This window comes from Babylonia areolata, chromosome 9 (genome assembly GCF_041734735.1).
Source record: "Babylonia areolata isolate BAREFJ2019XMU chromosome 9, ASM4173473v1, whole genome shotgun sequence".
NCBI lineage: Eukaryota > Metazoa > Mollusca > Gastropoda > Neogastropoda > Buccinidae > Babylonia > Babylonia areolata.
In genome coordinates, this window is record NC_134884.1 from 41,480,485 (window position 1) to 41,503,473 (window position 22,989).

General features: G+C 40.6%; 2 protein-coding genes across 6 annotated transcripts in view; one reads left to right on the top strand and one right to left on the bottom strand.

Annotated features, from left to right (window-relative positions):
- Positions 1–395: 395 nt before the first annotated feature.
- Positions 396–11,246, top strand: LOC143285451 (uncharacterized). Of its 2 annotated transcripts, none has more exons than XM_076592741.1 (4): positions 396–476; positions 2,757–2,814; positions 4,566–4,625; positions 6,037–11,246. In XM_076592741.1, the coding sequence occupies exons 3-4, from the start codon at positions 4,604–4,606 to the stop codon at positions 6,642–6,644; spliced, it is 630 nt and encodes a 209-aa protein (XP_076448856.1). In that variant the 5' UTR covers positions 396–476; positions 2,757–2,814; positions 4,566–4,603; the 3' UTR covers positions 6,645–11,246. The 2 variants fall into 2 exon arrangements, with proteins under 2 accessions (XP_076448856.1, XP_076448858.1); XM_076592743.1 differs by having other exon boundaries at positions 4,566–4,601.
- A 1,739-nt stretch (positions 11,247–12,985) lies between these two features.
- The window catches only part of LOC143285452 (putative phospholipid-transporting ATPase IIB), a 47,333-nt gene continuing 37,329 nt past the window's right edge, over positions 12,986–22,989 (bottom strand). For all 4 annotated transcript variants that reach the window (XM_076592744.1, XM_076592745.1, XM_076592746.1 and 1 more), the window contains 3 exons: positions 21,874–21,931; positions 20,964–21,167; positions 12,986–16,774 (listed from right to left, as the gene is read on the bottom strand). In XM_076592744.1, the coding sequence (XP_076448859.1) occupies positions 16,638–16,774; positions 20,964–21,167; positions 21,874–21,931 (399 nt within the window). In that variant the 3' untranslated portion in view covers positions 12,986–16,637. The remainder of the gene's footprint in view (positions 16,775–20,963; positions 21,168–21,873; positions 21,932–22,989) is intronic.

Below are 22,989 nucleotides of genomic sequence, written 5' to 3' on the forward strand. Positions count from 1 at the left end.
GCAGACGGCGTTTCTCATCCAGAAGCTGCTTGATTTCATCACAGTTTTCATCAAACCAGTCTTTGTGTTTTCTGGTCATGGGTCTCAGGGTCTCTGAAGCTGTATTATAGATCAGCTCACGCAGGGTCCTCCAGTCAGACTCCACATTCTGGTTGTCCAGAGAGGCGGATTCCAGACGATCTTCCAGCATTTTATTCATTATTGAAAAAAAAAAAGAAAAAAAAAAGATTGATATCGCATGTGGATTATTATAGTATTTAAGCATTCTAGAATTCGCTAACCTACTAAGTTTTACAATAAAAATAGTTCGCAACACAAAGCGAGGCATTTACTGATTTAGAAACGATCTCCGTGATGTTGAAGATATTATCCAACCAGCAGCCTTTGAAAATTGTTCTGCGGGATTACTCGAGGTCGCCATTGTTTAATGGTGATATTACAGACGGCTGTGTGGGTGCGTTGTTATAACTGATGCGGTGAGTGTTGTTTTGCTGGGGACGAAGTTTGTTCTCTTGCTTATCTTGGTTTGGTCATTTGATAACGCAGCGCCATTTTATATTTTAACCAGGACATTTTTTTAAACGAATGCTGGCAGGTGTTTGTTTACACTCGTGAGGCTGCAAACTGCACTGAAGTCTTGAGTCAGTCCTCACCCAACTCCATCAAAAATCTCGGGCAGTACATTTTTTTTATTGCAGTGGCAACAGCTGGGAAGTGGGGAAGCCAGCGGAAAGGAGCATAATTTGAGAAAGGGGTGTTAATGATTTTTAATATCTTGGCTGCTGTGAGCGTGCTCGCACACGCACATTCACACACACACACTTTCACACACACAGTCACACACACACACACACACACACTTTCACACACACATACACAAGCACACACTTTCACACACACATACACAAGCACACAAACACACACACACACACACACACACACACACACACACACACACACACACACACACACAGCGTGAGTAGAGCAGCCTTTTCCACACAGCTGTGTGTGCAAACATACATAATAATCGTTCATAATAAACACACACACACACATAAAGAGTGATTCACTCCATCAGGGATTTTTATGCATGTTTCAAGCTTGGAATCAGTACATCTGATAGTTCATTGCCAGTGCCATTTCAAACCTATGTTAAGTTCATGTATGCAGCAAGATACATTTTCAGTCACAGGTTAATATTTATCCCATCCACTTGGGGCGTGTCATAAGAATGAAAGAAATACCCCATTTTCAAGATTTTGTAAAAAAAAAAATATATATATATATCACTGATATTTACAGTCTGTATGGAACAAACTGAAATGTTGAGAGTAAATAAATTAGTAGCAGTTTATGTCAACTAAATGTGTGTGGAGTGCTTCTTTCTGTTTTGCATAATTTGGCCTAAAGTAGAGGAAATGCAATGTGGGTAATTTCTTACAGTAGACGTCACTGGTACCACTTTGTAAAGTGATGTGTCACAAATTGTGCCTCTCACTGAATGTCATTCATTTTAAGAAAAGCAGGATACCTCCCAAGAATTATTCAGGACTGGAATGCCCAGCTTCAGACAACTGTGGAGGCCAATTCTACTGGCACCTTTGTGTGAAGGGTGTCAAAGTGGTTGCCAAATATGAACATCTGACATTCCCCCTTTTTTATTTTTCCTGTGAAACACCAAAAACAAAAAGGAGTTAAGTAATATTTGAAATTCTTAGTGTAGGGATCATGGAACAAAATAGCAATAAATGATGGGCTGAAGCGGTGCCAATTTTGGTTTATCTGCCCAGAGCATTCTACTTTCTAGCCAGTGTTGTTGTTTTTTTTCTGTTTTATTTATTGTAGAATTAGTGCTTCTTCCTGCAGATCCTCCCAGAATAATCAGCAAATGATTGTAGTCACTCCATGGAAGGAAGATGGGAATAGGTTAAAGGTTCAACAGATAGGAATGTATTTTGGGTCTATCATTTGTTTGGATATTACAAAATTTTGATCCAGTTTGACTGTCTAAACAATGTTTCAACAGATCTACACAAATTCATCTATTGATATTGAGCATAAAACTTTTATTATAAGTATATTTTATTATTTAGGATCAAGTCATGGAGTTTACTCAGTGTTATCTTTAAATTGCAATAATTCGATCATTTCAAAAGAAAATAACCCTATGACTACAAGTGGAGATTACCTAAAAACAGTACTTGTGTGGAGTGTTTGTCACATCTGTTGAATCTGGAAAGATGTGAGTATGATGAAAAATATCTTAAGTTTGGAACTTCAGACTTAGTCCAGATCTACATCATGTGGGAGAACTGTTCAGTCATCTGATAATTTTGGTGAAAAGATCTAGACTTGACCAGAGATGTTACTTTGTATATTTTGACCAAATACATGGTTGTGATTTTATTATGATGAAGACCAGAATATGTTTTAACATTCATAGATCTATATTATGATGAAATAATGAAATGCCAATTGATGTAGGCTGCTTTTGTTAGATTGAATTGTTTGGTTTCCAGCACACAGATTTTTGCGAGACAAAGACTTGTTTCAGAAGGTGAGTGAAAGTATAATTTGGATCAGTAGGCCTATAGTGTATATGTTTTTGGTTTAGTTCTAGTAGTTTTTTAAACTGGCAGGAATCAAATGTGAGCCATGAAGGCTTCACTTCACTTCTTGTGTTAATATTTCAATATTGTTGATAACAAATGCAGTTTCAGAGTTTGTATTCTTTGAAACCCTTCTTGTGTTTCCAGGGGTTTTGCTGAGAACTTGGAACTTACAAGATTTTGGATACCCATGTAAACAACCCAGGTGAGTCTTCTTGATTGAGTCACAATGAGTGAAGTGTGTCTGAGTGTGTGTGTGTGTGTGTGTGTATCATGGTGATTGAAATAATGATGTTTTCATGTCAGTTTGTAATGTAAAATGCATTCTCAATAGTAATTTGTTATGTGCTTGTGTGTTTCATTGTGTTTTTTGTTGTTGTTTTTCTGCATTGTGCAGAAGTTTGTGAATTTTGTATTTAGAAATTATTCTTGCGCTTTTCAACTTTTGTTTTTTATCCTTTCATGTGAAATGAATGATACACATACAGATAAGGTTCTTTTTTTTTTTTTTTTTTTTTTTTACTGTTCCATGACTAGTTAGTAGTATAAATTAGAGCTTTAAACTTTTTTGTGAAGTTTATGTATACACTTCACAAGAAAGTTTAAAATAGTTCAAGTTTCTCAAGGAGGCATTACTGTGTTCAGACAAATCCGTAAATCGGCTTGGCAGATGCTTGGCCAGCAGCGTAACCCAGTGAGCTGGGTCAGGCCTTGATTGCATGCATATTGTATGTTTGTGTACCTGTCAGAGTGGATTTCTTCAACAGAATTTTGCCAGAGGTCAACACTTTTGTTGCCATGGATTCTTTTTCATTGCACCAAGTGCGAGCTGCACACAGGACCTCAGTTTGTCTTATTTTAACAACTGGACGCTCAGTTCAGAGGAGTGTCTTAACCATTTTGCCATCTTCCTCCTCATACAATGAAATCTGTAATGAATTGGCACATGCACAGTGACAACAAATGCACACACACACACAACACACACAGAGATTTTGTTTATGTGTATATTTTTTTTCATCATGTATTTTTCCACCTGGATTTGCCAGGAGCAGTTCCATTGTTGATGTGTGTCTCTTTGTATGTGTGCGTGTGTTTGTGCTGCACATGGGACTTCAGGTGCTGAATGTATTGTCTGGTCTGGTACACATGTAGCTCAGTTTGTCCACCACTCAGGTGTATGGAAAATGACAGGTGGACAGGGAGGAAGGGGTTGAGAAAAACCTCCAGCTTGTGAGCGACACAGACTAGGCGCCCAGTGTTTTCTTACATTCCAGGATAGGAGTATTTCCATATTATTATATAGCATTTTAGCTATTAAAATTTTTTTTCAGTAGTTTTGTTCCTTTCTTTTGGTATTATAACATGCACTTCTCTTTTGTGGCCCCTGAATCCCAGACTCAAACATTTCAGTATCACAAAAATCAGTCTCCCACCGTTGCTCTTTGTAGAACTAGCACTTGCAGTGGCAACAAATCTCATTCCAGGGTATCACAAGAGATTTATTTCTACAAAAATGTACATTTAACAGCTGGTATTTATTTTACACAGGGAGACACTCAAACATGATCGAGCATTCACACTGATTCAGCACAGTAATGTTGAGGTTTGTAGGGATCCAGTCTGTGTGTTTCAGAGAAATGTGATTTAAATTATTTTGTGCATTTGAAGGAATATTTATTTTGAACCATATGACACAGTCACACTTGGCTTGAAGTATATGATTAGTAATAGTATACTGCATTTTGTTCTCATAACTGATATACTGATGAATAACTAATACTGTCATAGTACTCATATTTGTAATAGTGTCCAGGGTGAAGTTAACAGAGCTTGAATTTGGAAAACCAGAAGAAAAAAAAGTTTTGAGGGGTATAACTGCATATTGTTTCTTTGGAGAATAACTACAGATATACACATTGCTTTTATGTTGTTTTTTTTGTTGTTTTTTTGCAGGTGTTTTATTTCAGACAACCCCCAGATTGGAAGCAGGTATGAACAGAAAGCAGAATTCAGGTAACCCTCTGGACCAGTGAGCGGTAAAACCACTGTTCTGATGCACCCTGTACATGAACACATGAACACCAGTCTACAGTGACACATACCAACAGCTTTTGGGGCTGACACACTTCTCTTTCTCTTGAACTTTTTTTTTGTTTTTGATACTGATTATAACCATGGGTTATTGCAATCCATTATGAATTTCTCTACTTTGTTATTGTTTGCTTAAGTTACATACTTTCTTTTTCTCTGTGTGTGTGTGTATTACTAATGTATGTGAGTGTATACTTATGTGTCATTTGTGTGCATTTTAGATGTGTGTAAGTGTATGTTTGTGTCATTTGAGTTTGTGTGTCTGAAAATGTGTATTTTTGTATATATTTGTGATTTTGTGTGTGTGTGAGTGTATCTTTAAAAAAAGAAAAAATGCATGTGTCATTTGTCATTTTGTGTATGTGTGAATGTTCCATTTTGCATTATTTTCCTGTCCATCTCTCAGGCTGTTCTTCTCTCCCATGACTGGGACTTGTGGTGTGTGTAATATGTGAGGACTATAATTTGTGTTACTTATATTGGTCAAACTGTTCTTGACAGTCAGCTCTTATAGCTAAGCCACCAGTGGTGAAAGAAAAAACAAAGTAAACTGATGATATGTAAATGGATCAGTAAAATTTAACATACAGATGTATTTGTGGTCCTTTCCTCATGCCCTTTTTTTCCATGGCAGAAATTGTTCAGTTTTTCTCTCAGTGAATTGTTTATATTCTGCTTGTAAGTCATTAATTTAATTTTTTTCATGAAGAGAGAGTGACATAAAAGTATAAACCTGTTTTACCATGCAGTTAGAAATAACAATCCACAAGATGAAGGGTAATTAAATGTTTGCTTTTATGGGGTTGCAGAATTTTTGGAATATTATGTGAAGATGTGGTGTTGTCATTGCATTTTTAAATTTTAGTTTTTATTATGAAAAAAAAAGAGGGCAGGGGGGATATTGAAAATGTACTGAAATGCAGAGGAACAAAAGGTAATGGATTTTGAGCTTTTACCAGATACGTCCTTCAGGTGTTGTTTACTAATCTCACCTCCACCTGTCGGGGGGGGAATGACTCAAAGTGTACCATATTTGATTATGAGTTGGTGGCCACTTGAACTCCAGTTACTGTCATTGCACCATTTGTATTACTCTTGTCTGTATTACTCTGTGTTTAAAGTGCCATTGTAATATTTGTATATTATGTGTATGTGTTTTGAGTAAGAAGTAGACTGCATGTTATGAGTCACGTACACTCTGGTTTCTGCATTTGAATAACTTCATGTCAGTTGTTTTGTGTGTTATGAATGTAAGTTTATATCAATGCATAAGTGTTTTGATGAAAGAGGTGTTTGGAGCAGAGGCTGTAATGGTGTGACTGGTGCTGTACAGATCAGGCACAGTACAGGATGAACTATTACCCGGGGAGTGTGGCAGCCCCGGCAGGGTACGCCATGGCTGTGGCAGACAAACCGGGTCTGTATGCCGCCTCCCCATACGCTCAGATCCAGTCCCCTTACGCCTCGGGCCAGCCCAGCCTGACTCCCAGCATGCCACACTATGCAGCAGTCAGGCAGCAGTACGCTGTGGTGTCGCAGCCATCGCCGTACCCCTCGGGCCAGCATGCTGCTGCCACTGCCGCAGCCTTCTACGCCTCTCCCACCACTGGCTACTCCACCCCTGCCATGGTGCCTCTGTCGTCCTTACAAACTATGTCTTCCTCTTCCGCCCAGTCCCCCTACCTGGGCACGCAGTACGCTTCCAGGATCGGCGTCCCGGCCGCAATGTTGAGACCCACGTCAGTGGCCGCTGCCGGTTATGCGGGCAGCTCCCTGTATGGCATGAGCGCGTACAACGGGCTGCAAGCAGTGCCCGCCCAGGCCGGCCGAACCCCATATGCCGTTGGTCCTGTGGGTTACGCTGCTGGTGCTGGTCTACCGCCCTCTGCCTCCAGTGCTGCTTACCCCAGCGCTAGCTCGTATGGGGTGTCTCCTTATTGAGGTCAGGGTGGTACATGCATGCACACATTGTGCTTGGTTAGCAGTTGGTTTGGTTGTAGAGAAGTCTTGCGGTGTTGTCACATGTTTGATGTCTGTGGAGTGGATGTGATGGAGAGTTGTTGGTCCTGTTGCTGTGCCGACTGCACAAAATGAGGGGTGCCATTGAGCCCATGTTGTTGTTTTTCGGGTGGTTGGGGCAGGGTGGGAGGTATGAACATGTTTGTTGTTTGAGTGACATGGCATATTATCAGTTCATGTGCCAAGGTGCAGTCAGCTGCCTTTGAAGCTTAATCCCTGAGATACTTGTTAGATTTGGATTTATGTTTGATGATCTCAAACTCCTTGCCTTTGGAATGGGGAAGCAAAATGAAGCATTGGATCTAAAACTCTATTAAATTATTTGATTTTATAGCTTTAAATCAAAGATTGTTGGGGTGGCAGTGGGAGGCATGTTTGACATATGTTTGACTGACAAGGGTAAGTTGGGACTGTCGGTTTGACACAAGTCAGTGCACAACTACGCATAATGTGACGACAAGACAGTATACAGTTACGCATAATGTAGCAAGTCATTACGTGATATATATTTTATGAGAGCAGAGGCAAACTTATATTGCTGTGCTCTCTCATACTTTCCTTGCAATACCTTGTTTTATTCCCCCCCCACACCCCCTCTTTTACACGCATATATTCAGAAATTGCTTCTTGTTAGTTTTTATACTAAGTGGTGTTCAAATTTAAACATGCATACATATATACATGCTACGCAAAGTAGATAAATTGAAAACTGCGCAATTCGATTTTAATCATTCCTTTTTTTCTTTCTTTTTTTTTTTAACAACTCCTTTTGTGCCTTGTACTTGTAGCTGCAAAATTGTATCCAAATGGAGTGGATGAATTTTGGCTGGATTTGAAGTTTATAGTGCTTCCGTGTTCTAATGGTTAAAATCGACAACAGACTGGAATGTGTGTGAGAGGTGAAAGTTTGGAGTTGCAAGCAGTGATTGCTGTGAGATGCAAGTTATTCCAACAATGCTGGTGATTGGTGAGGTGATTTTGGAGAGATCAGCTGTCAGTTTCATTCCTCTTGTTGGCTGCTGGTGCGAGGTGAGCCGCAGTTCCTCTCTTCTTGGTTTGTGTTTCTTTTCCCCACCAGTTGCTTTAGCTGTTGGCTTTTGTTTCTGGTCCTCCTTGTGAAAAGAACAGATGGAATAGTGTTCACACTGGGAAGGGATAACAAGTACAGGGAACTTGAATGTTCTGAAAAAAAAAAAAGAAAACCATGAGGCTTAAATTTTTTTTAAGCTATTAAAAAAAGAAAAAAAGTAAAAGTAATGGGCCTCTGCAGTGCTGCACAATGAAACTGATAAAACCAAGTTCAGGCAGCAGAAATGAAAAAAGGTCAGATGAATTTTTACATGTCTTGTTTAATGTAAACTTAAATTTTATTTATCATTTTGGGCTGTTTTAGAGGGTTTAACCTATTTTGTGGAGACAATACAAGACTTAATTTATTTTTTAAATCATTTTTTTTTTTTCCGTAATATACATATATATTGCTTTTCAAGACTCATAACTTCTTTAACAGTCATACTTGAAATGGACAGAAATATATGAACAAAGCGTGTTGGCCTCCATTTTTCATACACTCCACTTGCCAGCAGCTTGTTTCTTTTTAAAATCTGTGCATTTATTTACTATCTTTTGGACAGTTTTGTGGCATTTTGTGAAAAGTAGTTTTGTGAGGTCCATGGCTGCAGCAATTTTGGTGAGGGTGTGAATGTTAAAGACCAGTGTATCAAGGAATTTATAACTGGTATAAGCAAATGCTCCACATTTTGTTTTGGATTTTTTTTTCTTCTTTTTTTACACCTGACAGGCTCCATCTTAACATTAGTTCCCATTCCTGATTTTTTATTTTTTAAACTTGAATCTGTTCAGTTGTCATTTGCTCATGGTTTCCTTTCATGATTGTTATGAGTTCTGTTCTGTCTGTCTTGTCTTTTTAAAAAAGGCTGTTCTGGAAGGCAACTGACAGTTGAGGGGTGTGCTGATGTTTGTAATAGAGTGACACCTGTCATCATGGTTATTCATTACTCATGTTTCCAGATAGTTAACAAAAGCAGTTGTGTTCAGTGATTTTAATGAACAAACTATAGGTCTGTGAGCATGGTGAGGATGCATTTGTATTTACATGTGCCCTTTCCTATTGTAGTGCATTTTCTCTAATATTGGTTGTCTCATTTTTCACGTACTTTCTATATTCAGTTTAGGTCTTTGAGTTGAAAATCTTACTCTGGAAATTTTCTCCTTTGATTGAACATTGATATTTTACAACCATATTAAAAAAAACAAAAAAACTTGAATAAACAAGGAAATTGTGTATGACTTTTTCATGAAATGTTGGTGAACAAACAAACAAAAATTGGGGGGAACTGAAAAGATTTTCTCGCAGATAAGTGAATTGAATTACCATTTGTTTGTGACTAACACTGATTGTACAACACAGTTTATTTCATTGTTTAAAGCAAAGCAGCAGTGATTTGTGCAGTGGTCATCCAACTGAACAATGTGGGAGAAAAAACAACAAAAAACCCCTAACTGCTTTATCAAGAACTGGACAGCAGAACCAACACTGGAAAAGCAGAAAATTTTTATGTGCAGCCAGAATAATAGCCAGTTATTTCAGTTTTTCAAAATACTTGGATTTAGCATCCATGACTATCCTGAAGTGTATTATTTTTCTACACAAGTGACAGACCTGTCCTTGTTCTGTGGCTCTGTTGTCGCAGATACCTGGAAATAAATGCCCTTAAAAAACACAAAAAAACACTTGTATGAATGGTGTGGTGCCCTAATACCAAAATGCCCGCCAAGAGATGCATTGTGACCTCTTAATTTACTTTTGACCAGGGAAAGCTCCTTTTGATAGGGAGTGGGGGTGGGTGGGGGTGGGTGTGTCAGAAGTCACTGCAGTTATTAGAGCCTGTGGATAACTTCTGTTAGGGCTTGACCAGATTTCGATTGACTGAACAAAATAGTTTTCAGACTTCTTTTTTTCTTTCTTTCTTGGGTGGGGGTGTGTGTGTCAGAAGTCACTGCAGTAATTAGAGCCTGTGAATAACTTCTGTTAGGGCTTGACCAGATTTCGATTGACTGAACAAAATAGTTTTCAGACTTCTTTTTTTTTTCTTTCTTTCTTTCTTTTTTTCTTGTTCAGTGTATTGTTGGAGTGCTGAAGTGGATAGCTCTTAGTCTGACTGTGATTTTGAGCCCCACCATGTTTACAACCATACTGTCTTGTTTGTCAATCTTTCCTCCTCTCTGACTTCAGATATTATGTCCTCATAAAATAAGGAAAATTTCCTTGCAAGCATGTAAAAACAAAATACATGCATGAAGACATACATGTGCTTCACCTACCCACCCCCTTCCTATGTTCAAACGTTCAGCACACTTTTCGAGTGCACACACCTGCACACATGTTTTTGTGATGGCCCCCTTCACTTCCTTCCACACACACACATTCTTGTGCACAGTGCTATGGCACTGAGTTACCGCTTGAATAAAACACTGACCACTTTAGATTCTGTGAGGTTATGAAGGAAAACAAGTCAAAAACCACTAAAGTGTACAACAAACAATATACACTCATCCACGTAAAGATACAAACATGTTAACTCATGCTCACTTTTTTTTTTCTCTTTTTTTTTTTTTTTTTATCACATGGGGAGCGACTGTTCTCTATTTTCATTGGAGAGAGAGAGAGAGAGAGAGTGGGGATTGGAAGATCAGGTCCATTTCTCTTACTGCTCTTTTCATACATTTATTTCTGTGGGTAAGGTCATTACTGTACAGATTTGCCTTCTTCCAGCTCCATGAAACATTTCTGACCTTTGTTTTTTGTTTTTTTTGTTTGTTTTTGTTTTGTTTTTTTCTCCAGTAACCATTCATCTCTGTTCTAGGTTGACATACACATTTCTGTGGATAGTTGTGCATTCTTGATTTTTGACATGGACCAGAACCCCTTTGCATCACAGATGTGAGACAAGACAACTGTAAGTTACGTTCCTGTTGGATTGATTATATTGCAGCATTTTTTTTCATTAAATCCCTAAATTATTCTATCTTATGGGCATTTTTTTTACGATTTGATCAGCAAGACTGAATTAGTGAATATGATGTTGTTTGAATGTTTGTAATAATATACATGTGATAAAACTGGTATCACTTTATAAATTAAAAATATGCAAGTCCTTACATCTGACAAATAAACAACATTGGTTCTTGTCAATGCGCAAAACGTGTTGTGGCAAATGGAGGAGTCGGGTTTTAAGTTTGTGTGCAATTACTTTTTTTGTTTTGTTGTAATAACTTTTTGTGCTATTCTGTACCTCACCCTCTTTCACTCTGGGATCAAGTATAGAAATCTGCCACTGCGTCTTATGCATTTTACCAATTTGCGTTGTTTTTTTTTTTTTTTTGTCCACAATGAGATTGTTTTTTTATTTTGAAGATCTAATGCTCCTTTTCCCCACCTTCATCCATTTCCCTCCTGTGATGTGAGATGGCTTGACTAACTGGAAATAAACTTAAAACTTCTATTATGTGTTTGTGATCGTCTGTTTGAACTTTGGCTGTCTTGTATTTGGTATTGAAAACAAAAGCAAAATCTTAGTCATTATGGTAACAGTGATAATAAGAATAATAAAACTTTGACAGTACTATGAGTATTTGTAGTGTTTTTTAAAATTTGAAAGCGCTTTAACATGCACGTCATTGAGACAACACACAAGAACACGTTTCCACTCACACACTTACCAACACACATAGTGATGTACACCCCTACCAAATAAAACACACATACACACACACAGGTAAAAGAAATCAATGTAGATTTAAGGAATACAGGGTAAGCAATACAAACCACAAGAACCATTGTGAATCAAAGACAGGTGTAGTTCTCCACAGAAGGTTGTTTATTCCATAAGATTTAAGACAGTTGAAGCTCAAGCACTTCACAGACTTGTCATTTTGCACAAAATTCATGACACATTATGTTTCAAGATAAACCATTTTGACTCATTATTAACTAAACAGGTTTGCGAGTCTATTTTTTACACAACAGATTTTTTCCCACAGGAATACATTTTTATAACTCAATTAAAACTGCTAATGACTAATAATAAATATGTTTCCAATTTCCAAAAGAATACTACTTTCACTGCAGATCACATCAGAACAATCTGAGGGCTAAATATTTAAAAGACCGAGAATCAAGTGAACAAAATGATAACAAGGCAACATTAATCTATGAATTAAACAAAATAAAGCTGCACAGATGCTTGTGAAAGAACCCCTGTCAGAATATCAAGGTTGCACATATTACATGTAGTATGGTGAGGTGGGAGAAACCAACAGAATTTATGCTAAAAAAAAGCTTTGGAAAATATAAAAAAGAACAACAGACAAATAACAACAGAAATCAAATAAGTAAACAAAGTTTTAGGGTGAACAGAAGCTTAAAAAAACAAATAAAAATTAACCAATAATGTAAATAAACAAAGATTTATGAACAACAGGGGCTTTCAAAACTAAACCCAACAAAATACAGATAAAATAATTTTAAACCAAGTTATTTTCTTGTGCATGCTGTTGGCAGGAATGTTTTGAACGAAGCAAACCATCACACCTTTCCCCTGAACTCTACAGTGACTCAAAGAACTGGCCCATCCAGAAGAATGGGTGGTCTAGAAGCAGAGTGGCCTCACCTCAAGGGCCTGCAAGCATTCCTGAAAGCTACAACTGGGACCTATTCAAAGTACCATTGGCTGAACGCCAGAACAGACACCCTGCTTCTGTCATTCACTCGCATTTAAATCCATTCTTTGTTGGGCTCTTTAATTACTTGTGCAGTCACTGAATCCAGTTCCTGGTGTGAGGAAATGAGACTGAACCACCAAAAAGTTATTAATCGTTTTCCACGTCTCCTCATCTTCATCCTTGCCATGTCATCTTCCTTGCCATATAATCTTTCTCTTATTATGTTTTTCCTTGCTTGAAAATCTTCCTCTATGCTTAATATCTTTATAATCTTTTTCCTTGTGAAATAATACAATGAAATTCTCATATCTTTAGGCCAGAGCATACTCGCTATATAATTCCAATGTCTAGTATAATATGAATAATTTTTTTGAGCTGGCATTACACCACTTCTGTTCTACATACCATCAATTCCTCCCAGTGAACCATGGGCTAGTTACATATATGTTTCTGCTTACAATCTCTCTTCCGTGCTCCAGATTGTCTGGTGATCAGGCTTCACTAATAAATATTTCATGACAACTCTTCTTGGGTGCAGTTTGATTTTGCACAGAGCACAATGGTCGTTCTGAGAGGGATGGAGTGTAGAAATTAAAGTTGAATCCGACTGGAATGAACACAATGCTAATATAGACTGATTAGAAAAATGAAAGCATATTTCAGTCCGATTGGGATTAACAAAAATGATCATATAAATAACTGATTACAAAAATGAAAGTGTATTTCATTCTGTCTGGGATTAACATAAATGATAATCAATATAAATGAGGGTGTTTCTTTTTTAAATGAAAGCGGATTCCAACCTAGGATTAACAAAAATAACTGATTGTCCTCATGTAGGAAACTTCCTGAGCCAACAAGTCAACGCAACCAAAGAAAGGTGATAGCTCAATTTTCTCAAAGTTTTTCTTGATTATTAAAATATTTTCTTTATAAAAGGTTGGCTTGCTTTTGTGTTACAAAAGTGAAATTCAAACAAAAAAGCAGCAATAAACACTTTTAATAACTGTCTCAATTCCAGGGAAAAAAAAACAAAAACAAACCCTCGTCCAATTCCCACTGATCGCTGCTCAAGGAAGATTTTCAAGTACGTGGAAAATGAACTGCAGTCAATCATTCTCACTTGTCTGGCATCCAAGAGCAAAGCAACTGTTTTTCTCACAAATGATATGATGCACATACCTTATGAAATGTATTTCCCTTTCTCTTACTTTCTCCTCAACAGACCTCATAATTATGTAGGATCCTGTAAATGGGATGACCAGAAAGATCTGAAATATTGATCATCCTACTGGCTGTTTTTTGTGTTTTGTTTTTAATCTAGTTCTTGTATCCTATGAGAAAACATCACTTCTTCACAATTTCAAGCCATCCAGCAATGCAGAATGCTCGTTTATAGTTAGGTATATCTTTGTCAAAACACAAATACTTGTACATATTTCCACGCCAGTCAGCTCATTTTGTTTGCTTAGATGTGAGGACGACCCACAAAGCTGTGATGAATAATGATGGCAGCACCTTTCAAGAAAGCAACAGAATAAATGCTGATTTTCTCTTGCCCATCAAGTGAACAGAATGTGTCCAGGAAGACCAAGCTGACAAGAGACTTGTTTTGAATGCTGATCAACAAGAGAAGTAAACAAAGGAGTCATTGCAGGGGCATACGAATCGCATTTATGACACGAGGGCCAGGTTGCATAAAATGATCTCAGCAGCCCTAAGTTTGCTTAGCATTAAGAATGGTGCTCAGTCTATGCAACTTCCATAAATTGAGGAAAATTCTTGGTGCTCTGCAAATTCACACTGCTAAGATTGCTTAATTCAGCAACCCAGCCCATGAATGTAAAGCACTTATTACACACACTTCTGACCACTGTCTTTCAACCCAGACCAATGGTTGGTGCTGCCTGTCAGCTAGCACACAGGTAAACTGAGGAATGAACCCAGAAACCCTAATTTTGGTGCTGTGTGTTCAGTCAAAATGGTTGCTATGTTTGTTCCTCTTTTCCTGGGGCGGGGGGGAGGTTTCAAACTGACAGTAAGCAGTGATTACCACTGGCTTGAATCTGTGTGCTAAGGGAAAACAAAGTGGCAGTAAATGCACTCTTCATAGGAGGAGCAATGACTGAAAATCAGAGAGAAACTGAAATGTGAGGGAGGGGTGGTGGAAACAAAATGCAAGACAGTCACAAGATTTGAAATGCTCTATCTCCCATCTGCCAATGATCATAACCACTTTGGCAAGCTATGCAGAGATTCAGACATGAAAGAGTATATACCTGGGCTGCATTCACCAAAACTTGCATAACTAGGGAGGAAATGCAGTCACACTGAGTGATACATGGGGGGGAAAGAATAGTACTGCCTTGCAAACAAACAAACAAAAACGAAACAGGAAGCATGCCTAAGAAGAAACAAGCAAGCTATGAAACATCGTGCACAAAATATGTCACCACAATAAAGAAAAGGTGAATGGTTTATCACAGAGCAGAGTATGAAAATATTGCCACCTTCTGTGTGGAATTCACTTTTTTACATGTCCCAGACACAACGTAACACTCACCCAAAAACCCAACAGCAGTCACCACCTATCCTAGAAACAAGATTCACAACAAAAAAACACACCTGTGCAACATTATATTGAACAAAAGTGGCATAGCCTTATGGGACTATGTGTGACTGCTGACAAAACCACCACAGAAATGACAATGCCAACAAACAGAAAACAAACTGATTTCATGTTCAATCTGTCATATGGGAATCTTTGGGTGTTTCCATATCAGCTGAAAAATACATCTGTGCAGTCAAACATCTACAGTGTGCTTGGATATTAAAATCAATGATCGTTGCCAATGCGTACAAGTAAGCAAGTATCGCTCCCTTTTATCCTTTCACTTGCTGGAATTATTCCCATTGGATCTTAAATATGATCACTCTGTTCTAACAAATACTATATATTTTGACTGGTCTGAATAGGCTGTTTGAATACTAACTGACCCGTTAAAAAATTACCATATGCTGACAAGTATAGTAGGCAACAACTCTGATTTATGACTGGTTCAAAGAAAATATATGAAATATCAAAATCACTGCTGAAAAGTCTACTGTGGATTTATGACTTAAGCCCACGTTCCGATGTAAACATTTACCACAAACACATGTGCGCGCGCGTGCACACACACACACACACACACAGAGCCAGACACACGGACAACCAAAGCAGTGTTTATACATAAACTCTTTTTGTTTATACACAAGAAAAATAAAAAAAAGATGTAATAAATATACATTTTCACATGATAATTTAACGTTTCATAACAATTTCACAATATGCGATGCAGGATTTAAGCAATGTGCAATTAAAGTTTATTTTTATTTTTTCATTTCCATGCAGACACCACACAAAAAAAATTCACCTTGCAAACTGTGGTTAAATAATGGTAGTAGTAGACTTTAAATAAATCATCATTTCAACTTTGTCATATAACAGTGACAAAACCTCTCCAGATTGTTCAGAAAACCATGCCAATGTTCAATTCTTAAACCAAATCATGTATGCCTCCATTCATGTCTGAAATAAATCATGCAAATATTCACATCTCAAACAAACCAGGACAACACTTCAAACTTCTGTGCTGTAATAAGAAACCAGCACAGCCAAATATAAACAAAAAGGGATGGAAAGATCATGACCATTCTGCACAACTAATAAAACATACAGACCAGCATTCAGAGCAGCTCAATTCCAGTTCCATCCAGGTGACTAAGTAATAATGATTTTACTGAAAGGATGCTTTCTTGTCTCAAAGATCTGGGAAGGTGGATCTTTCAGCATCAGCTCTCTTGGTAAGAGCTTGACAAAAAAACAAGGTCTTTTTTTACTTGCCAACAGACAGGTGGCTCCTCACTGGTCACATGTTTAGCAGTACACACACACACAGAGACACACATTCACTCATGCCCCCACCCCCCACACAGAGTATTGTACGAGAGAGTGTGTTTTACAGGCAGATAGCAAACATCCTGACATCTCAAATGTAGACAAGAAAGAAAGAAAAAAAAAAAAAAAACGAAAACAAAGCAGTGGTCTTGCTGTCTGGCAGATCACAGTCTCTATGTACACATTCCTTCACACTGGGAGCAGTTGCAGAAAGCAAGAGCTCCACTGACTCAAGGGGTGAGCTTGGAGTAGACAGGAGGGGAGAACCTTTTGCGCAGATACTTCAGGACGTACAGCGGAATGCAGCTGACAGAGGTGATGACTAGCACCTTCCAGATGAAGTCCCATGTCTGCAGGAATTCTGAATCTGCACACACGAAAAAAAAAAAAAACTACGCTGAGTCACATTTCATGAACTGCAAATATCTCCAGTGTTGTTGACTTCACCATTCATGCACACTGAACATATAGAACATGACCTAATGATTCTACACTCTCCCCCGTCTCTGTCTCTCCTTCCTTCCTCCATGGAGAATACTGAATACAGTACATAACAGATTATTTACATCTTCACCTTCTGAATGCTTTAACTCATTCTTTACATATTCACTCTCAACCATTTCTACATGACTTAAGATCAACTGACTCTTGCCTTGTCTTTTTTCTTTCTTTTTCTTTTAGTTGTTGTTGCCTTGTCTATTCTTGTTCACTTTTACACTTTACTCATTTATTCTATGCTGCTTTCAAAAAGTGATTACAGTTTTTCTATACTCACTCTCTACCATTCCTATACAGTGAATACAGGAACATAATTTGTAAAGTCATCCATGATCTTACAAAGCCCAAATACTGCACAGGAAACATAACCCATCCCTTCCCTATACTTTCTGCGCAGTGAAAATGTGGCAGACTTGAGTTCCAGTTTCAAAGAGGTCTCAAAGTGTGCAGACTAATCCATATGGGCTACACCACATCTGCCTGACCTACGCATAAACCTCAGACCTTGATAGCCTCCCACAGGTATACATAAAATATAAAATGAAAATGAAAAAAAAAAAAAGTGAACAAAACTGAAATATACTAAAACTGAAACAGACATACAGAAGACAAATAATTAAAACAAAATTGAAGATGCACACTGAAGAACACATCAAGCCCCTGAGGAGAACATGGAGTAGACACAAATACCACCATGTAATGAGGCAGCAGACAGACAGACAGACAGCAAGCAGGCACAAAAGACAACAGACAGACAACAGATATTTGAGACAACAGACAGGAGACAACAAAAAACAGACACTGATGCAACAGACAGGCAGGCACTGAGACAACAGACAACATACTGACAGACACTGGAGACAAAAGACAGGTAACAGACAACAGAAAGACAACACGCAGACACTGGAGACAACACACAGACAACAGTCAGACATTGAGGCAACAGATGGACAACAGACATAACAGACAACACACAGACACACACTGAGGCAACAGAAAGACAACATGCAGCCAAACAGTGGAAACAAAAGAAATGACAGACAACAGAAAGACAACAGACAGACAGACAGGTAGACACTAAGGCAACAGACAGACAACATATATAACAGACAACAGAAACATTCACAGACAGACACTGAGGCAACAGACAGACAACATAAAGACAAACATTGGAGACAACAGACAGACAACAGACATGACAGACAACAAAAGGACAACAGACATGACAGACAACACACAGACAACTAACAAAACAAGACAGCAAACAGAAAGAAGGATAACATATACACAAAGACAAGACAGGCAGGTGGGACGAGACAAGACAGGCAGGGATGAGACAAGACTGGCATGGACGAGACAAGACAGGCAGGCAGGACAAGACAATACAGGCAGGGAAAAGACAAGACAGGCAGGGACAAGACAAGACAGGCAGGACAAGACATGGGATGAGACAAGACAGGAAGGTGGGACGAGACAAGACAGGCAGGACGAGACAAGACAGGCAGGTGGGACAAGACAAGACAGGCAGGGACGAGACAAGATAGGCAGGGATGAGACAAGACAGCAGGACAAGACATGGGACGAGACAAGACAGGTAGGTGGGACGAGACAAGACAGGCAGGAATGAGACAAGACAGGCAGGTGGGACGAGACAAGACAGGCAGGGACAAGACAAGACAGGCAGGGACGAGACAAGACAGGCAGGGACGAGACAAGACAGGCAGGTGGGACAAGACAAGACAGGCAAGGATGAGACAAGACAGGCAGGTGGGACGAGACAAGACAGGCAGGTGGGACGAGACAAGACAGGCAGGGACAAGACAAGACAGGCAGGGACGAGACAAGACAGGCAGGACGAGACATGGGACGAGACAAGACAGGCAGGTGGGACAAGACAAGACAGGCAGGAATGAGACAAGACAGGCAGGGACGAGACAAAACAGGCAGGTGGGACAAGACAGGCAGGGACGAGACAAGACAGGCAGGGGTGAGACAAGACAAGACAGGCTGGGACGAGACAAGACAGGCAGGGATGAGACAAGACAGGCAGGTGGGACAAGACAAGACAGGCAGGGACGAGACAAGACAGGCAGGGCAAGACAAGACAGGCAGGTGGGACGAGACAAGACAGGCAGGTGGGACGAGACAAGACAGGCAGGGCAAGACAAGACAGGCAGGGATGAGACAAGACAGGCAGGGATGAGACAAGACAGGCAGGTGGGACAAGACAAGACAGGCAGGGATGAGACAAGACAGGCATGGACGAGACAAGACAGGCAGGGATGAGACATGGGACGAGACAAGACAGGCAGGACGAGACATGGGACGAGACAAGACAGGCAGGAATGAGACAAGACAGGCATGGACGAGACAAGACAGGCAGGGACGAGACAAGACAGGCAGGACGAGACATGGGACGAGACAAGACAGGCAGGTGGGACAAGACAAGACAGGCAGGGATGAGACAGGACAGGCAGGGGCGAGACAAGACAGGCAGGACGAGACATGGGACGAGACAAGACAGGCAGGTGGGACAAGACAAGACAGGCAGGAATGAGACAAGACAGGCATGGACGAGACAAGACAGACAGGGATGAGACAGGACAGGCAGGGGTGAGACAGGACAGGCAGGGGTGAGACAAGACAAGACAGGCAGGGACGAGACAAGACAGGCAGGGATGAGACAGGACAGGCAGGGGTGAGACAAGACAAGACAGGCGGGACGAGACAAGACAGGCAGGGATGAGACAAGACAGGCAGGGACGAGACAAGACAGGCAGGGCAAGACAAGACAGGCAGGTGGGATGAGACAAGACAGGCAGGTGGGACGACACAAGACAAGCAGGGATGAGACAAGACAGGCAGGTGGGATGAGACAAGACAGGCAGGGACGAGACAAGACAGGCAGGTGGGATGAGACAAGACAGGCAGGGACGAGACAAGACAGGCAGGGATGAGACAAGACAGGCAGGGATGAGACAAGACAGGCAGGTGGGACGAGACAAGACAGGCAGGGCGAGACAAGACAGGCAGGGCAAGACAAGACAGGCAGGGACGAGACAAGACAGGCAGGGACGAGACAAAACAGGCAGGACGAGACAAGACAGGCATGGACAAGACAAGACAGACAGGGATGAGACAAGACAGGCATGGACAAGACAAGACAGGCAGGGATGAGACAGGACAGGCAGTGGTGAGACAAGACAAGACAGGCAGGTGGGACAAGACAAGACAGGCAGGGACGAGACAAGACAGGCAGGGCAAGACAAGACAGGCAGGTGGGACGAGACAAGACAGGCAGGTGGGACGAGACAAGACAGGCAGGTGGGATGAGACAAGACAGGCAGGGACGAGACAAGACAGGCAGGTGGGACAAGACAAGACAGGCAGGGACGAGACAAGACAGGCAGGGACGAGACAAGACAGGCAGGTGGGACGAGACAAGACAGGCAGGCAGGACAAGACAATACAGACGAGACAAGACAAGACATGATAGGCAGCAGAACGAGACAAGACAGGCAGGCGGGACGAGACAAGACAGGCATGGACAGACAAGACAGGCAGGTGGGACGAGGCAAGACAGACAGGGAAGAGACAAGAGAGACAGGCAGGACGAGACAAGACAAGACAGGAGGCGGGATGATACAGACAGGGACGAGACAAGACAGGCAGGCAATGAGACAGCAGGCGGGACAAGACAAGACAAGACAGGAGGTGGGACAAGACGAGACAAGACAAGACATGATAGGCAGCGGAACGAGACAAGACAGGAAGGCGGGACGAGACAAGACAGGCAGGCAGGACGAGACAAGACAGGCGGGACGAGACAAGACAGGCAGGTGGGACAAGACAAGACAGGCGGGACGATACAAGACAGGCAGGTGGGACAAGACAAGACAGGCGGGACGAGACAAGACAGGCAGGTGGGACGAGACAAGACAGGCAGGGACGAGACAAGACAAGACAGGAGGTGGGACAAGACGAGACAAGCAGGCGATGAGACAGCAGGCGGGACGAGACAAGACAAGACATGACAGGCAGGTGAGGGGGGCGCGCACCGAAGTAGTCCTTGAAGAAGGCGAGGGAGGCGATGTAGATGCCAAGGGAGAAGACCTGGGCGACGACCATCAGCCAGTGCCAGGTGCGCACTGTCAGCCCCACCATCAGCAGCTCTGTCAGGATCAGGGAGGTGAAGGTGATGGACACCACGTGGATGAAGTCCTCCTCAAAAAGCAGCAGTGCCCCGTACATGATGATTCCCCCTGGGCACACACACACACACACGTACAGAAGCACACACACACACGTACAGAAGCACACACACATACACACACGCACGCATGTGCACACACACACACACACACACACACACACACACACGCATGCACACACACACACACACACATGCAAACACACACACACACACACACACCGCCAAATGTGAGTACATTTAATTCTGCTTTTTCACCAAGTCTGTTGCATGTCTTTGACACTTTTTGACCATGAATTAATAAACAATAAAGAGTGGTAACTCTCTCCATGTACAAGGGGCACAATTTCAAGTCAATTTTGACCCCGGCTATGACGTTTTCACTGTCAATCCTGTCTTAGTTATTTTTTTAGGCATAAAGACATTCTGGATGTGGACGACAACCGGCCGACCATTCTGGAGATCTGTCATGTGAGAGGCCATCAATACACACTGTACTTCTGTGAGCAAACTGTTTTCATTGAGACAGCACCATAGAACTGAGTACAACAAATAAATGGAAAGGCTTTTTGTTTTGTTTTTAAAATGTCACACAAAAATAATCATTTCCATTTATCCAGTTATTGCTATAAAAACACATCCATATGACTCCAAAATAAATGAATTATCATTACCATGCATACACACACAAATATAAACAAAACATTTAACCATATGAAATAATTCAAAGCAACAAAGCAGATAAAAAGGAAACCTACCTTGATACATACTGATAAGCACCCAGATGAAAAACGTTTTGAAAGACAATGATCGACCCTGAAAACAGACAAAAAACATTGAGCTCATTTATCTTTATAAAGTTTAAAGGTCAGACAGCCTTTTAAGCCTTGGGAGCAGTGATTCCATATCCACTGTGTCTAGGGCTTGGCAATGGAAGGCAGGGACCAATCCTCTCCTTCTGCCGTTTAACTCACTCGGGACGACAAGTTTTCTCCCTTGCTTTTCCCCACAGACAGCCCATTTGTGAAGGTTTGGAAAAAAATTACAAAAAATACAAAATAAAGAGTAAGAAAATGAAACTTTCAGAACTGGTTTATTACTTGTTGAGCTATTACATAAAAAAAAAAATCAAATTTCTCATCTTAATTTTACAGTTTTGCCATATGTAGAAAATACTGCCAATTTTTCACCCTGAATCACCATACCCATGCTCGTTTTCTGCATTAAATTTGCTTTCTTCTTCACCATCATCCACCTCTTCAATGTCCGACCCTTCAGTTTGTAGCATCTGAAGTACTTCGGCAAATTTAAAACGTTGCCGTCACTGCCTTGTTCGCTTCACAACATTCTGAGAAGAGCCCACTTTGCTAACAGGCTGGCACGCGAGCAGACGACCGGTCAGTGACTTTGTCAGCGTGTGTGATAGACAGGCCACACATGCCAGGCTGACCAATCATACTGTTCGATTGTGGAGTGACCCAGAATAGCGCACTCTGCTTGGCTAATCACAAAATCACGTGTACAGCGCGTGATGGAATTTTACTTTCGGAGAATGCTATTCCATTCCTTCGTCCCAATCCGAATACGTTTTGTGTAGGAATGTGTGAGCATTCCTTCATCCAGAGAGAGTTAAACGTTACTCAACTGAAGTAAGGTACCCATTCACACTTGGGTCGAGTGAGGAAAATCAGAGTAAAACTCATTTCCCATGGACTCAACAAAAACACCTGGCAAAAACAGGTCTTTGAACTCTGATCACTGGATCAAAAGTCCAGTGCCTCACTAATTCAGCTATGGCACCCAAACACTGAAAAAAAAAAAAAGAAAAAAAAAAGAAACCCCCCAAAATTATCATTATCTTCTATCACTTAGAT